Source organism: Thermobia domestica, chromosome 18 (assembly GCF_964235325.1).
Source record: "Thermobia domestica chromosome 18, izTheDome1.hap1.1, whole genome shotgun sequence".
NCBI lineage: Eukaryota > Metazoa > Arthropoda > Insecta > Zygentoma > Lepismatidae > Thermobia > Thermobia domestica.
The window spans coordinates 174,662,318-174,681,143 of NC_137471.1; the positions used below are offsets into that span (position 1 = coordinate 174,662,318).

At 34.2% G+C, this 18,826-nt stretch overlaps 1 protein-coding gene across 1 annotated transcript in view; it reads left to right on the forward strand.

Annotated features, from left to right (window-relative positions):
* The first annotated feature begins 6,233 nt into the window (after positions 1–6,233).
* Positions 6,234–18,826, forward strand: part of LOC145675435 (uncharacterized) — a 29,062-nt gene continuing 16,469 nt past the window's right edge. The window contains exons 1-2 of the mRNA XM_081745854.1: positions 6,234–6,844; positions 14,578–14,779. Coding sequence (XP_081601980.1) covers positions 6,608–6,844; positions 14,578–14,779 — 439 coding nt within the window. The 5' untranslated portion in view covers positions 6,234–6,607. The remainder of the gene's footprint in view (positions 6,845–14,577; positions 14,780–18,826) is intronic.

Here is an 18,826-nt window from a genome sequence, read left to right on the forward strand (position 1 = left end):
CTACAATCCGCCTCCCATAAAGTCCCTACAGACTAGCCGTTGTTGCCTTTGTTCATTAACATTTGTTGTTGCATATTCCAAGTAACATCCCCTCCTACAATTTTTCAGTGTAAATTGTTCACTTTTCTCCATGTTTCATTCACTTTCTTTGTGCCCCCCTCTAGCGCCGCCACTGTTTCGCCACCACTTATGCATAATTGGATTCTTCGGATGGGGTTTCCTTTGATATGTTTTGACCCGACATTCGTATTTCTCTCCGTTCTTGAGATATTGCAAATTGCCGCCTCGGAAGGTGACATTTCAGACGCCTCTAGCGTCCAAACGAAGCCGCATTCACCCAATGTTCATATGACATTTTTTGCTTGTTTTTACCTGTAGATTCATCTCACGAATTTTCCGACATTCATGCACGACCACCCTGTATATATATATATATATATATATATCTTACAAGACGGCATGTTTTTATTCAAAATATTCAATAAACATTTACTAAAACCTTCACCAACAAACTTTACCTAACTTCTCTTGTCTTTCAGGTGTCTACTGGCGGTCATTTTGGAAAATGGTCCCACGCCCGCCAGGAATCAGTTGGCCGATGGCTCCACATCCAAATTTGTTCATCTTACATCTGTCTACCTCTGTGCCAAATTTGGTGCTTTTATTAAAAGTGCACAATAGATTAGCTTATCCGCAGTACTAATAGTAATAATAAAATTTAATAGAAAGCAATGGAAGCTAAAAAGGACGTTTTTTATATCGCACCCCTTATTTGTGTTCGTGTGTATGTGATTGTCCTAATAAGAAAGTAATTGAGTACTTGAACAAAATCGTTCACGCACATTTTTGGTACACCAATAAATAAGTATAATTGCAATTGTCCTAACGGCAGTCATTCATATCGTCACTTGTTCGTATCGATAACAGAAAGTTAAAAATGTATGTATTTAAAAACTAAAGATATTCAAGTGCAGACTGTATTAGTTCAGTTAATACATTTCTTTTAAAATTAGTATTAAAACTAACAGTAAACTTTCTATTTAATTGGAACTTCTGTACTTTTTTTGTTGGTAGTGAAACAGATGTTCACTTGACTTTAATTTTGACTTATATTAGGCCTGATATTTTACTAAACAAAAGTATCGTTTTCTTATGATTTCCCAATTTTTATCTGCATTTCAGCGTACCCTTTTTACGTCCAGAACTCATTAATCCAAATAAATGGAGTTTCACTGTAGATCATTTAAAAAATATATATTTATTTACTATGTACTGACAAACAAAGTATTATCGGAAAACAAAAACACCATTCATATGAGATTATCCTTTTTCAAAATTCATGTTCAATATTTAGATGGAACTTGGTTTGTTTGGTTGGTTATTGCAGTTAAGCGTCTGTTTCAGTTTTGAGGATATGTATATGAGAAGTGGGCTACACTTTAAAATGCAACCCATACCAACCGCAATGCGTTCCAATTTTTTAAGGTTCTGCCACCGGAAATGAACCCGGGACACAATGTACGAAAGGCATACAAACTACCCGCTAGTTTAGGAAAGAGGAATGCATATAAATTTGTAAAGCAAACCAAGAATATGATGATTAGTTGACTATGATGACGTCAGGAGACAACAGGATACTACACGTACAATCACTAGTCCGATGTTAGTCAATTTGAGTAGCTTCACTGTTTGCTTCTCGTCGACCGTTTCCACCAATAAGGTGGCATTACGTAATTTCTTGATACCTTTAACCTATCAAGCATTATAAGTAATGACTTTATTAATGAGGAAATGAGACAAGCCATTAATACCATTCGGAAGATGTGTTTCGACGTTGACACTATAGGCGTATTTATCTTTAATTACAAGATAACGGAATACAGATATAACGATATTTGTCTATTCCACACTACATATACTTCGAGAGTTTGTCTCGCTCTTATTTGGTTTGGACTTTCTGCTAGATGATGAGAACGAATCGCAGTTTATAGTTTTCTATCCATAGAATATTGGTATTAAATATGCGTTTATAAAGTGAAAATGTGTGTGTGTAAACGTCGCAGTTTCACACCGGGGCACTTGCGAGGAGAACTTACGCAACTTCCCTGGCTGTCGCATAAGCACGCCCTCGCCGTAGGATCAACGTGAAGCCGATTGAGTGAAGGGGAATTGGGCTGCAACAAAACCATCCCGGTCGACAAAAACGTATGGCCCTGGAGAAAAGAGAATTGCAACCGAAAGAAACAACCTGTCGAACCAGAAAAATAGACCCCACTAAAATGTGCTGATTTTTTATTTTTGTGCTATTATTATTATTATTATTGATATTTTAATAGTTTTTTTTTGTATTTTTACTAAATAATGTACTTCATGAAATCTAATCACTACGTTATATGAAGCACACATTCTCCACAGAGTAGACTTAAGTAATGTTAGTTCTTGCTTTTCTATAATAGAATATCCAAGTGTTTGTTGTTCTAGTCTTGCCTGCTGGGACACGTAATAATACTTCTGAAACTAATTCTGGAAAGTTAACTTTACCGTTTGATAATTTTTGTATGAACAACATATTAATCAAATACCCATCTTTTTTCTAATGTTTGAAAACTAAAATTCGTTACTAAGTCTTCGTCCGGAACATTCTTTGGGTAGAAAATTGTTTTCTTGTGTGCAACCATTTTGTTTTTAAATTAAACTGTATACTTTCTATTGCATCAGAGTATTTAGTGACATTTGTTGTCCAAAAAGTACAACAGTATTATAATTTTGACTTCACATACAAAAAATAGAACCATATAAATGTTTATTCTTTCTAGAAATCCCGTTCTATCCTATAAATTAAACCTAGGTTTCCATATGCGCTACTCGTTATTGCGTCAACGTATTGAGCAAAGGCTAATTTCCTATAAAATATAGATCCCAGATCTTTAATAGTATTTGGGGTAGACAAGGAAATATCACGTATTGTATAGGTAAAGTTGATTGGAATTTCTTTCCTCGTGGATGATACAGATTTACTTTAGGACACAATTACAACTAATTTATTCTTACCACACTATATTTGAACCTCCTGTAGGTCCTGTTGAATTTCCACGCAGTCATCAATTGAACTTATTTTGGGGTATAATTTGAGATCATCAGCAAAAGGAAGAACTTGAGAAGTTATAATACCACAGAAAAATATCATTAACAACAAGAAGAATCAAGAGGGGACCTAGATTAGATCCATGAAGGACTCCCGATAGAGTACTGAACTTGAAAATTACCAACTGGAACTCTCTCCAGCCCTCTATGAGAATAGTTTTCTTCTTTAAATCTTGGAATTTAATATTTATATCGTTATTTGCATATTCTATGTTATTACTATATTGATGTGTATCAAGTTCAAAATATGCAAGAATAGCACTCGATTTCACTAATTGAAAAACCATGTTTTCATAAACTTTTTTGTTTTAGCTACAAAAGCACTAACTTTAAAAAACTGATTTAATACCAACTTCTTTTGTCTTATGTTATGATATTAAATTCCATATTTAAACCTAGGAATATAGAATAAACTCTGGTTCTTTTTCACAACACATTGGGGGGGCACTAGAAATCTCGCCCCGGGCGCTTACAATCCACGCGACGGCCCAGTGTATGCTATAAGTTAAAATTATATATATCCTAATAATAAACTGTAAAACACGTTCATATGCAAGATCTTCAAAATCTATTTTGAAATAAATCAAAATATTGCAATTAAATGATCGCAACTTATTAATATATAAATGGAAACATATTAATTCTCAAATCATAATATGGCTCTGACTCTTACGTCATTATACAATAATTAAATTTGAAACAATACCGTTTTTAAATTGAAACTGAATCCATAAATACCTTGCACGCTTACGGCACCTATTGGTGTCAGATAGACGAGCAACGCTGGTAGTGAAACCTATTAGTGTAACAGTTTAATTTTAGGCATTACCGTATGATCAAATTGAGAAGTTGTCCTTTTGTAATTAGGTCGTAACTGACGTAAGTAACCGTCATTGCTATTATAAAATATCGTGATGCTGAAACTAAGATTTTTTCTTTCAAAACTAGAATGTCAAATAAGAAGCCCTATTATATAAGTTTGTTGCATTACTGCATTGCGAAACACGAGTTTCAGATTACCGTATATTTTAGCCATTATCACTAAAATCATGTTGGTTTGCAGCAAGGCTTTCACTATATTTGATTTTAACTTGCTAGACTTTCCGTGCATTGTACACCTGCTGCAGGGTTTTTGAAAGAGTTCCCGCAAATGTTGTAATTTATTTTTAGTTGCTAGATTTCACTTGCATTGGAGGCTTGCTGCAACTCTCCCGGCCAGGCCGCCATTTGTAGTAGGTGCGAAGTGTGTGAAGCATTAAAACAAGTGGATAATTAAGATAATTACGTAAGTATCCAGTATGTAAAGATAGTTTATATTTTAAACGTGTATTGTTTGACAAAGTTGTTGAGAAAAATATACTGTATGTATGTTCGTATACAGTAAATATTCGGTTTGTAAAAGGCATACAAAATTAATCAATTTCTACAGCAGAATATGTCTATATGCGTAAAAAAATCTCTTATCTTACATGCAGTGCAAGTGGTATTCTTACAGAGACTTGCTTTCAACCTACACAAACTTGCTGCCAACTTGTTGTGCACTTGCGGTGCTCGTGATATGCTTGCAGAGATTTGCGTCAAACCGTACTAACTTGCTGCCGACTTGCTGTGCACTCGCAGTGCAAGTGGAAACTTCCAGTAGGCTTGCTGTGCAAGTAAACCCCTTGCAGAAACTTCCTTTGCAAACTGCCGTGCTGTAAGTTCGAAGAGCGTCAACTAGGAAGTTTGCATTAAACTTGCATCAAACTTGCAGACTTGCATGACAAGTCTGCTGCAAGTTTTTCAGATTTGAATTGCAAATCTGCTGCAAGATTGTTGCAAGTCATTTTTGCTATCTTGGAATAAGCATAATTGCATTTTGAATGTTATGCGATGTGTTACTCTCAACAAGTTATGCAGAGGCTAGTAAGTGAAGAGATCCAAAATAAATTACGGAATTTCAATGATATCACCCGGCCCTTGGTAATTAAAAATTCCAATCCTGTCATGTAACATTAGGTGAAAACATTAATTGAGTTCGTCTTTGATAGCCTTCGATTGCATGTCATGTTCCCGTGGTATGTAGAAAAAATGAGGTCAAGTAGGACTTTGTTCTCACATATACTACGCTTTCATCTATCTTCTTTGTTCATTTGCTCGTTCATACATCAACTTCTTCCTTTACACTTTCTCATTTCTTCATTACACATTCCTCACTTTTCCCCCATGATTTTAACCCCGTCCATTTGGGTACTATCTGAACCAGTGATTCCAATTTAGCCTAGTTTCGGCTAAATCTAGCCTATTTGGAGAGCCATTTAGCCATACAAATCTACGAAATGCTTATAGCCTTAAATATAGCCTTATAGCCCTTTCTTTGAAAATAAAATATAATTTTTTAAAAAAAGTCCATTTTTCTTTATATATAATTAATTGATTTCTCTGGACAGAGAGTGTTTTATGAAAGAATTTAATGTCCTCCGGTAACGGCCCCGTTTGTTACTTTTTAATTGATTTATTTTTTGCATTTCACTGTAAAAATGAAAAATTTCTAATACAAATTTTAAAAAATGTTCGGTTCTTCAAGCTACACAGATTGTTTTTGTTTATTAAACGAAACAAATAGGATATCAAATTAACTTGAAACCTCACAATGCAATCATGATGATTCATGTTGCTATTCCTATAGTAAGAAGAAGTGTGTGTAAGAACCTTGACCTGCCGGAACGGTACTACTGATAATTGGAACAATGGCAGACTATACAAACACAACCAATCCACTATCCTACGATGGTGCAAAAAGTACCAGCACCTCGGCAAGCTACGACGTCATCGATGAAGTTTTATTTTAATTCAACTGATAATATGGCTGTTGACTTTCACAAATGAGATGAATTGTTGATAGATTTTATTATAATTTAAAGTCATTATGTTGCTTGTTAGTCTTCAGCGAATAAAATTCGATATTTCAGATTTTACTACAACTCACCTATAATCCTACACACAAGAAAGAGGTTTAAATACACACTGTGGGTTATAGGTTGGAAGTTCAAAATCTAGCCACTTTTTGCGTTAAAAAAAAAAAAAAAATCTAAAGGCCATGTAGCCTATTTTCTTCAGAGGTTGTTGGCAACATTGGTCTGAACTTTTCTCTCAATTATGATATTACACGGATTTGGTTGTTACCTTTTCCTTGTAGAAACCTTTACTTATAGACAATTTCATGTTCATTTCTAAAATCCTCCATGTAGGGCATATATGAAGGAAATATTTCTAATTGTAGTCTACATGAATTAAGTTCGAGTCACCTATTAAACGTTTGGAGAAAAAGAAGAACAAAATTCATATAGAAGGACTAGTATGACAGTCTAAGTTTTTATAATTAATTTTACATTAAATTACTATGACATAATATTATTATTTATTTCTATACTGTATATGGCTGGGAGTAAACACTGCAGTTGAAGTAATAAAATATCACGTTATGGAAGGAGAAGAAAGGAAAACAAAAGTGCGAAAGCGAGTAAAAAAGAAAATATCATCATATAAGTGGTGCCTCGTACCCTTTTGTACCAATACGTCATTGAGAACACCAGACAAGCTATTTATTACGCTTCCAAAGAATATCGAGCGAAGGCGAGCATGGATACTAGCATGTGGACGTGTTCAGGACAGCATCGGCAGAAATACTGTGTCCTTCGTCTGTGAGGATCATTTTAATGTAAGTACGGTACAGTGGGTTTAGAGTTAAAATAATACCTTCTTCAGTACAGGCGTAGGCTTAAGTTTAGAGTTGCCCCTTCATTTTCATGCCTACAAAAAAGTAGTAAACACATTAAAACGTGCAGTTTTACTATACGGATCCGTAGTATAAGTAGTATTAGGAGTAGGAACGGGATCAGGGGTTCATTAGGTTGTTTTCTCGACATAAAATAGACATGCTGCTGAATCATCGAATGTTCCGCGTCTTCCAAATGGTGCCCACTTCCTCATATCTTTTCATGTATTAAACATAACTTTACTGCTAAACTTACACACCTAAACATCACATAATAACTCCAGATCATCATTTCTTACCTCATTTCTCCTGTAAATTTTCCTAATTCTCATAAAAAACGGAGGAGTAACTCTAAACTTAACCCCAGGCGTAACTTACGGAGCCATATATAATTTAATTAATTATGTACTTTCAGCACCTTGACACATTGTTTATGGATAGTTTTGGAACTGGGGGCTCAATGCAAAGTTAACCAAACCTAAACGAAAATAAACTAATCTAACCTGTACGAATAAAATGATACAAAAATATACCGATAAAGTAAGATATTTTAACTTAAAAAGTTCACACACCAGCAACGGTCGGCATCTTCATAAACAAACATGTTGCACTTTTCTTATGACTTGTACACTGTAACGTGCTACTGTCGTAAATAAATACAAATTAAGAACTCAACTTGCACAATAATATTGCCGTCAAATAGCTATCCCCGATCATGGTTTTTCTTATTACGTAATATATTCGTAAAATGCACACTTTTCTTTTCTTTTTCAATATTAATTATCAATTTTGCGTTCACGTCAAGTTTTAGCACAGCCTGCCGCTCAAAATTATTGTTGAAAAGTTCCAATTCTTTCACCAATTTCCTTATTCTCCCCTAAACATTTGTGTTTGCGATATAAAAGTATCTCACTTTGGCCTAGATGAGTTTGAGGGGGGCCCACCAAAAATAATTGTATAAAAATTATATTTCCTTCACAGATTTTCTCCTTAATGCTCTTCATAATATTTCTGCTAAGCAACATGAAAATAATTCACTTGTCTTACGTTAGGTTCAACGAGGTTACCGGAAATAATAGTTTAAGAATCGCAGATTTTCTACATGTTCTCAATAGCATTTGCGCTTGGCTACATGATAATACCCCACATAGCCCATGAAGTTCAAGGGGGGCACAAGAAATAATTATTGAAAAACACATACCAACCTGTGATATGTTGCCACGGAAAGCTCGAATGCTATCTAACTAAGTGAGGAAGGGCGAAACATGTGGTGTTGCGTCCGTAGAGATCAGAAAAGCGCAGTGTGCTCTTTAAACGAAAAGCACACTGACCTCCAGATGAACGCCACAAAAGTTATCTGCTTACCCTATACTTTTTCAGTGCCTTTCTTGATTAATGTTAGCTTTCTACCACTTCTTGGCTCGTACGATGTTATGAAACTTTGTCATGACTTCTTCTTCGTGGACTATGGCCTCAAGTTTGAACATAAATTGAGCTAAGTAAACAGAAAAAATCGTTTCTCTGCTGTATTTTGGAAGACATTTTTTTACGATTCTCTAAGTACGGTTTGGTAACTTATCGGCTTCATTTTGCTTGCATTTTCCAGCAGTTGGTAAAACCTTATTCGCTGTTCATTTGACTTGGCACTGAAAGATAACATCAATTAGTTAGTTTTTTAAATATTTTGCTACTCAATTTCGCGCGGACGCTTTGCTTTTAACATCGCAAACGCTGTTAACTTCGCAGTTAATTTCCTGCAATATTTAGTGTTGTGTCCGATCTTTCCCTAAGCAGCCAAGAATCATTGTATTTCTTTCGCATTTGTTTTCTTACAATAGTACTGCTGGGTTCGTATTTTGCCCCAATGCAAGTCTGTGGATGCAATAGAGTAATGGATAACACTACACTGCAACGAAATTACACGTACGTGTATGTGTCAGTTTTTGGTTCAATACTTCCTATTTCATTCGCTTGCAGAAATTTAATCCTTATAAATATGTCTTTTCATGTAGAGTATTTTGATTATTACCTTATTTTGATTACATATTCATTCATATTTTCAAATAATAGATATTTTCCTGAAAATTTTACAAGTATATGGACCCATAAAATACGTAAGCATTTCTACGTTCTTACAGGATGCCGGTATGACTCTTATAAAATAGTATACAGAGGAGTACAGTTACGTTTCTTATAATGGATATCACTTTCGGAAATCACCATGAAAATAATGTAACTTAATTTTTGTTGATTGATACGATAGGTAGACTTCGGAATATGTGTAGTTGTACAAACTCAGTAAAATTCAGATTGTATTTGATTTTTAACTAAATGTCAATGTAGTTCTCACCAATATTGTTGAAATTCATTGAAGTATGCTTGTTTCAGTTGCATCAGTGTTCTGTAATTACCACTTTATTACTAGAATCAATAACAATAAATAACCGCTCGATTGAACAACATGAGCAGAGATATTTAGGAAAGTCAAGAATAAAGTCATTATTTTTCAAAGTATATGCATGTACAAAATAGCACAGCACAAAAACTGAAATTTGTCCGTAAATATATATAAAGAGTATCTTCGGAAATTTTTTGTAAGCACATTATCAGTAAATATACATGTAGTAGAAAGGTATAAATAAATAATGTCAAGTTGGATTTCTATATAAATCTGGATAACAGTTACATGAAAACCTCTTATACATAATTTAATAGTTAATATTATTTGAAAGCTCTCACTGAAGCTAAATCTTTCTCTGTTGATTGTTCTTCGCTTTCCGTTAATCACCCAGATTCTAAAGCTCATAGCAGGTTACCTGATGTCCACCAATCATGAACCTTGGGGTGAAATGAAATTGAGTAGTTAGTCATAAAAGTCAAGGAGTCTAATAATTTTTATCAAGGCTTTCAGAAAAACCAATATTTTGATGTAAAATTGTTGCTCCGTAGAATTTAGTACATCAGAAATAAGAATTATTACCATGGTAAATCTAAAAATAAATCTTGAAGAAAGGATTTCCTACATATCGAAAATCTCTATGGTTCTTCACTTTCTCATTGACATCGAAGTGACTTCATTTAAGAGCATTGTTTAATACTGGGAAGAGATGGAACTTGATTAGTGCAAGGAAGTACTGTACAACGGATGGGAAAGTTGCTTCTAATGTGTGCGGCAGATAGCTTTACGTTGCTTCCATCGACTGTGGTCTTGCATTGTTGTCCGAAAGTGTATCACCAGATGTCAGTAGTTCAGACCACTGTATATAGCACACTTCAGTCTTGTCAGAGTTTAACGAGTAAGAAACAGGTACTCGGGTCATGCAAACCGTGAATCGAATGAGCCGATCATCCGAACTTTTTGCTGTTGCTGAGATAGCGTCTTCTGTAGATATTTGGTCGTACAACAGTAATTGACGCAAGAATGGCTCTGGCATTAAACTAATGTGTTGTTTCGTCCGTCTTCTCGATTCCGAGAGAGAAAGGAGAGAAAATATATTTTGTTTGTCTTTCGGGTAAACAATTGACAATGTTTCTCAATTTTATTGCTAATATGACATTTTTCTTAGATGTTGAAGTTCATCAATTTATTTAATTTATATCTCAATAGCTTCAACTCTATTTGAACTTCGCTCAATTTGTTTTTTCTTTGGTCTTCCAATTATTCACCTATGTCAAGAGTGTAATTTGAGAGTGCATTGAAAACTTACCTTTCTAGTATAAATATCTTCCAGATGTGGTGTGGACACTATTATTAAGCAAAGCGCATTGGAATAAGTTAGCGGTTTTGTAAAACTATGGATATTAATATAACTGATTACGTTGCTCTTACGATACCACAAGACGTAAATATCGCATTTGGTGCTGTTACTCATTGTAAGTAGTTGTAAGAGAATGAAACTTTTGTGTTTTCAAGCCACTACAGAAACATTTTGCAAAGTTCGTATTTGTCGTTCGAAACAAACAATTATGAATATTCTTTTCATTATTCTTTAATCCTGAAATAATGCTAAATATTTGAGTTACTAGTGTTGCTTCTGTATAGACGATTTTGTTTCTATAAATCACATGTTAGCATGTGCATGTATGGTGTGAACAAAATTGTTTATGTCTTTGTAAATAGAGGTATTCAACTAGAAATAGAACAAACTTCACCCTTTCATTTTCTTTTCTCTTAAATACTTCAACTATTAGTAACGATGATTTGATTGTTTTTTTTTTCTTTCTTCAGAAACTTTCGTGCCTGTGTCACGAAGCTATTAAGAAAGGTTTTTGTACAAATGGCATGTGCCTGGTTAAAACTACAAGTGAATACTGTGTAGTAATATCGTTTGTGTTGTTAAATCCATACATCAAGCTGTGAAAATTTCCTAGAATAACAAAGAAAAAAGGTACTAACTAAATTTGAAGAAGGAAGTGTATTTGTCTATATACAGAATGTGATAGGTGAAATGATGGAAGATATACAGCAGTATAAAGAGATTTCTTTTTACCAAAAAAAAAAAAAAAGTGCATTTGTATGGAATATAAAAGTCAGACACTTTCAAAGATGGATTCTTAGAATTGAAATTATTGAAGCCTTACATTTTAATACGATGTAAATTATGAAAGAAGTGAAGAACCTAGACAAACGATATGAAAAAAAGCAATTTTCAAAACGGGGTTCAGCAATAATTTTAAACGTAACGCGACGTACGCGATTGTAATCTTAAATGCTATTCCTTATAATCCGTAAAGTTTGTTTTTAATTTGAACGTAAAGGAAAATCACTGAACGTTGTTTCTTGTATTGAATAATACGTTAGTTATGAGTCAACGAGCGTTAATATTGTACTTGAAGATTTATAGAATATTTTATTCTCAACGAATACATCTAAAGACATGAATATTACTGCTGAATTTTGATTATAAACAATTCTCCTGATGCAAGCGTAACGTAGCAAAATATATACACGTTTATAAAGCAAACCTGATTTATACACTGAGAAAACTGTTTTGTAAATAAAAGTCATAATCAGATATATTCGCTGTTCAATATCTAAATCTACTCAATAAAACTTCTATTAAAGAAACTACTTTGTTAAAGGCCGAGGTTTCAGCTATAGTACAACACGACCCTTGTTTTGCGTCCTCTATTTAACGAAAGATAATTTTGATCCCGAAAAAACTAACGCTATGTGCATAATGCATTTAAACGTTTGTTTGACGGAAAGAAATATGTGCAAGTTTATAAATGTATTAACTTACACGATGGCTTCTGCAAGGTAGTTTACTTCAATACGTTTAAATTCGAAGACTGAATTACAAAGTAATTTCTTGTAGATAAAGAATTTTTTAAGCATAGTTTAGTTTTCAAATACCCAACGTTTCCTTTCACTGTCGTTTCCAAATCATAGTTAAGAGTAGTGAACTTGAAGTTCACTCATGGACAAAAGTGTAATAAATGAGTTTATCTTTGTCCGTGACGGTGTCAGTAAATTTTTCGCACTTAACGAAAGATAATACAGAAGAAACATCCTAAGCAAATAGAAAATATTGATATACATCACTCACAGGACGCCGTATAGTTACTGGAATCGGTGGGGCCACTTCTGTATTGGTATCTTACTGAATGTCTACAAGAACTAGTATCAGCTTTTTCATACCTATTGACAGACACTAGATGGATATTCATCTGAGCTCAAAAATAATAATCCTGGCATTAACACTTCCAATTCTTTTTATTCAGATCTTTGCTTCTATTTGACCATTTTTGCTGTAGATTTCAGTAGGTATTTTCAGTTCTGAAAAGATAAAAGTATTGAATGTGTACATGTTTTTAGAAACGTAAGCTTTGATGTTGCGTAATCTTTCTTAAGGAAGTCATTGTACATAGTGTGTATCATTTTTCCGATTGGTTTTCTGTTAGACGTGATCCTGTTCATGGGTTTTCTTTAGCTTATTCCGTTTCCTCTTACTGTCTTCATTTCACTAATATGCCACCATCTCCCATAGACCTAAAAATAATCATACGTTAACCTAAAGAAATTTCTTTTCATCTTTCTCTTACTAGCATTTTATAGACCATGTTTAAATACAAAATTTATCAGTAAAGTAATAAATATACAATTAATTTTAGCAGTAAGTAATGCTGTAGCCCTAACCATATAAGTTAATTCTGTGTCTAATTTTCATTTACTGATATTTTTCTTTCGAAATATTGTGAATTAATGTCTGGATTTTCTTTCATTTTGATATATTTTTGTTTCATTTGGTTTGAGTTTAGCATCCCCTTCACCAACGAGACTACGAAAGACATAAACCTACAATTTAACGTGGGATCCAAACCACTTAACCTCCCGCCAGGAATCAAACCGGGGTCTCCCACGCCAAAGGTGTATATAGCTTAAACATGAGGACCGCATCACTACATTTTTTTGTAATGTAATATAGTGCATTCCAAATCAAAATACGCATTTGGTTACATTAAAATATTTCGTGTCTTAGTCGCCTATAAAACCTTCTATCTCAGTGCAAGTGACAAGTCCGTGATGTAGACAGAAAAAATGGGAGAGCTCATATTGAGTTGTGCCACGTCACGAAAACGAGCGAACAAAGTTACGAGCAACAATATGCCATCAAGTTCCGCTTCAGGCTTCAGTGGAAATGCGACTGAGGCTACTAAAAATCAATCATGGCCACCTCGATGCTGCTTTTTTGCGATCACAGATTTTTAAGTGTCAAGGCGTTTTCTCAAGGCACGGAATCATTGGAAGGTGAGCCTCGGTCTGCCAGACCAGGAATTTAGAGATGATGCAAATGTGAAACGTATTCTACATCTTGTGCAGACTGACCGTCTATTACCTGTCAGAATAATAGTAAAAGAGCTTAACCGTTATTCTTAAAGCCACACAAACAACAAGATGCATACCATACATACATACACACACACCCTAATATATTTTTCCATTTATACCATGCATTTCCATTATGTATGTATTCAGTGGTATAAGAGTACTACAATACATCCATATGAATTTTACATATAATAAACAAAGGTACTTTACCGTTAGAGAACTAATTGCATTAATACTATAGAATATTTCGTAATGTAGAATGTAGTTCAAATAAATCAAATTGATTTCTTTTCTTGTCAAATTTAATTTTGAGCAGTTACTTCTACTGTAAGTGATGATTTTTACATAAAAACTAATAAAATCTGACGCTAATTTTCACTTTTCAAATTTGTCTCGAACCATGAAATACAGTGTCTTAGTTTAACCGTTGCATTTTATGTTCACTAGATTGATGTAATTTTTGTTGCACTTAACACCCGAGATCATTCTCGTTGCGTAAGCCATGTTTCACAGAGAACCTTTAAAATAGTAGGATTTTTTTCAGGCTTCGTCTGTTCATCGATACAAATGCTCCGTTTTTTTCATTCACGTTATTCTAATATTTGTTTAAGTTTTCTTCCAATGCGATTTGCATTTTCGTCTCCTTTAGAACTGTACTTAGTATCATATGTTGGTTTGTTAATTTGCCGTAATTATTCCCGAGTACATTTTTCAGAAGTACGAATTTAGTTCGCTTCTTCGCACTCTTCTTTCGAAAGCGAAATTACTGTAATAAATATTACATATCAATACTGCATTACAAGTTACCTCCTTTGTACTAACGTTCTATTGTGTTTTGTTCCAGTTGGAAGAAGATATGGAAAACTTTATACGATATAAGTTAATGAAGAAATGTATTGTTAAAATGAAAGATGGTGTTATCCCACACATATTCGATTACCAACCAAGAACATTGCTGTTTTCTCAAAAACCTAAGAAAAACTCTTCTGGCAAACAAAAAAGTAAACTTGTTTCTGAAGCTTTGCCCAACATTGAAAATAACCAAGGTAAGACAGCGTATGAATATTTAACGTATAAACACTAGTATCTAATTTTGTATTTGCTTATTTAAAACGAAATCATAGTAATCCATGTTAGAATTTGCGACACTCATTTCTCAATATTACAGAAAGCATTTACACTGATGGACGTGGTATTAGGTATGTGAAGTTATGGAAACCAATGCTTGTACTTTGCAACAATAACAAACAATATTTAGAATATTAATAACTCAGAGTAACACATTTTCCTTTTCATTGTTTCTAGTATCTTCCTCATTAGATACTGATTTTAACATTTAATGTTCTGAATGAAAAATATAGAGCCTCTCATAAGTTCTGAATAAACATGTATGAGTATTCCAAAAAGAAAATTTGTATATATTCCGGGAAAAGACAAGTCTCGTTTGATAGTAGTGCATCCTTAGAAGTTGTGTTGTTGAGTGTTAGCACGTGTAGATTTATCAGCAGGTCTGTTTCAGTTCGTTGTTGGTAGCAGTACGCACTACCTGCTTGCAATAATGATTCCCTATCATACCCTAAGGAATGCGAATTTTAGATGCCCTTTATTTACACGAAAATAGTTTCCTATTGGACAGTAAAAGATTTTGAAGAAAAATGTAAATTTCTGTCAACCGCGATGTCAACCAATATACTCTCGACGTTAACATAAGTATTTTTCAGCGTCTTTTGTCACGTTGGTAATCCAGTTTTTATAATTTTCCATTCTGATATCGGATATTACCGCTCTGAACTATTTTATATGGGCCACCCTTTAGTTTAAAGCGTGCAGTTTCTCAAATTAACTACAGAGGGTGCGGTGGCTCACTGGTAGAGCGTTCACCTCCGGTGCTTGGGGTCACTGGTTCGATCCCAGCTCGCGCCGTGTGGACTTTGTGGTAGACAAACATTGTGCTCGTGGGTTTTCTCGGGGTTCTCCCGTTTCCTCCCACTTTCTTCATTCCACCATTTCACTCGTCTCTCATCACCGTCTCCTTTAGCCTAACCGGCATAATCGTGGGACGTGAAAGTTAAAGATTTCATTTTTTTAAATTAACTACAAGATTATAATTACTTTTCCAAAAGGAAAATTGGTCTTTATCTTCATAAATCGCGTCTTATGAGCAATATCACAAAATAGTTTATTTTTTAAGTTTTGGTCTTGAGGTGATGTACCACCATAGGCTGTCGATTTCTAAAAACGTAGTATTGTTTCAAGTAAAATGTTTGGGAATTTACATCATTGATTTCTTTCAACGTTGAGATATATGTTTATAATATTTTATGGAAATTACGTGTTTCCGAAATATAACCCAGGTATCTATTGAAATTGATCTTCGTGCTTACTATGACCCGTGTTGCAAATAAGAATAACATTATGAGAAGGACTTGCGCCCGGATGCCTTACGCACATGAACATAGTGTCGATTATCTACTGGAATACTTGTTTCGGATACAAACTTAAGTAGTGGTTCGGAACCTACTTTAAACAGTGTGTTCTGTCTAATGTAGTAAAAAGAAAAAATACTTTTTCTCTGTAGCTTTTCTTTCAATGTAAAACATGCTACTTTTTCACGTTTTCTTTCAGATCATTTTAAAAGACTACAATATTTTCTTAACAAATTAACACTTAGCCTTAAATATATTTGAAGGTTGTTTGGACGAGTTGAAAAGTACTACGTCGTAAATATCATTAACAGTAAAGTGAAACCTGTCTATGTTGATCATCATCGATTCCATTGAAAAGTGGCCAACTTACAGAAAATAACTGTATTTTATAAATGAATCTATTCTAGACCGTAATGTAATAACTTCTTGTGAATAACTATTATCTACATATTTGTTTATATGCATAACAGTTTATAGAATGTTTTAGATGATCTTCCATATTGATTTGTAAAGCAAATTTACATTTTCATTGTAAATTTTCTACAGCATTTTCCTCAGAAATGGAATTTATTTGTTTTACTGTTCTATGTGGATGTAAAGTAATAAATAACAATTTTTGAGTATAACGTACGTAATTAGTACAAAGTATAAACTTTCTATAGATTGCTAAGCAGTATCTAGTTTTGAATGAGTCTATATGGAACTTTTTATTAAATGCTGAAACTGTAATGCCGTCAAGTAACGGGGAACTGGCATTACGAGGCTCATAAAGTGAACCATTATCTTACTTAGTCGCGTCCTCCTCTACCCATTGATTTCGAGGTGTTACAGAGAGCTCTCCAGGCTTTCCTATCTGTCGTCATTTTGTTGGCTTGGTTTCACTCCAAACCCCGTGTTTCCAATATCTCTTTAACACTCATGTTCCAGAGTTTTCTTGGTCTTCCTTTTGGTCTTCGGCCTTGGGGGCGTGCTTTCAGTACTTGTTTCATCCATTCTATTTGTATGTCCAAACCATCTAATTTGGTTACCTTCCATTGTTTCTTGTAATGGTTGAATGTTTAAGAAGAGTCTAATAGTCTGACTTCTTATTCTATCCTTCCTGGATTTGCCCGTTATTCTCCCTAGGTACCTCATTTCCATGGTTTGTATAGGTCGTCGGTATCTTCCGCTAACGGCCCAGTTTTCGCTGCTGTATGTGAGTGTTGGTATGTAGGTAGTTCTGTACACCGTTAGCTTTGTGTTTGTGGATATTTCTTTTTTTACTAATGAAACCCCTGTTTATCATTTGGTATAATTTTCCTATCTTCATGGTTCTATCCTTTATTTCCTCTTCTTTTCTTCCTTGGTTGTTTACGTCCACTCCTAGACATTTAAAGTTTTCTACTTGTTTTAATGTTTCGTTATCCAGCTTGATTCTGTTTCGTGTTTTTCTTGCCGATTACCATGGTTTTGGTTTTCTCCTTGCTTTTTACGATATTTTTCTCCTTTAATTCTGTGCTTAGTATATTTAGGTTTTGCTGTTGATCTGTTTCTGATTTTGCTATTAGTATGATGTCGTCGGCGTTTAGAAGTTCTGTTAGCTTTATCATTTTGATATTCCAGTATCCTACATTAAATGGTTTCATTTTTTATGGCATTTTTTGAGTACTTCATCTATTAAGATTATGAACATATACGGGAATAACATATCTCCTTGCTTCACCCCAGCCTTGATTTCAAATTCTTCTGATTTATGATAGCCGTTTCTCACGTAATTTCGGCAACATTTGTTTCCATTTTGTATAGCTTTTATAAGGTTTTTGTTTACGTTTCTTTTTTCTCATACTTTCCACATCTCTTTCCATGGAACTTTATCGAATGCTTTTTGTAAATCTACAAAGCACACGTGTACGGTTTTGTTGTATTCTACAGATTTGCTGATAATTTGCTTGAGGCTGAAGAAATGGTCTTGTACACTTCTTATTGGTCTAAAACCCACTTGTGTTTCTTCAAGTTGTTGTTCTATTACTTTCCTGAGTCGACTCTCCATGATTGTTGAGTACATTTTCCCTGGTACATTGACTGAAGATATGCCTCGGTGATTTTTGCATTCCCGATTGTCCCCTTTCTTAAAAATTGGTATTGTTACTGAAATCTTCCATTCTTTCGGTATTGCTTTTTGTTTTCATATTTCGTTTAGTAGGTTTAGGAACAGTTCTCCTCCAGCTTTTCCCATATATTCCAGATTTTCTGGTGTCACTCCCTCATGTCCACTAGCCTTGCCTACTTTTAGTCTTTTTAGTGCTTGCTTTAGTTCCTCCATTTCTATTTTATTTGTTTCGTTTGTTTCATCTCTTTCGTTCGTTTCTTCGTTTAATTCATCTAGGTTTGTGGCCTGTTCTCTGTCTTCTCTTTGGATGTCGGCTTGTAGTAGATCTTCAAAATATTCTTTCCACCGTTGCATTATCTCTTTTGGTTTCGTTCTGAGTTTACCGTCTTTTTCTTCTACGAATTTTGATGGGCATTCCTTGTCCTTTCTCATCGTTTTTAATGCTTTATAGAACAATCTTTAATTTTCTGTTCTATTTTCCACCATACTCTTTCGAAACAGTTCCCATGCCTTTTTCTTGGCTGCTAGTACTTTGATTTTCACTTTGTCTCTCTGTTGTCTGTACTTCTCAAAACTTT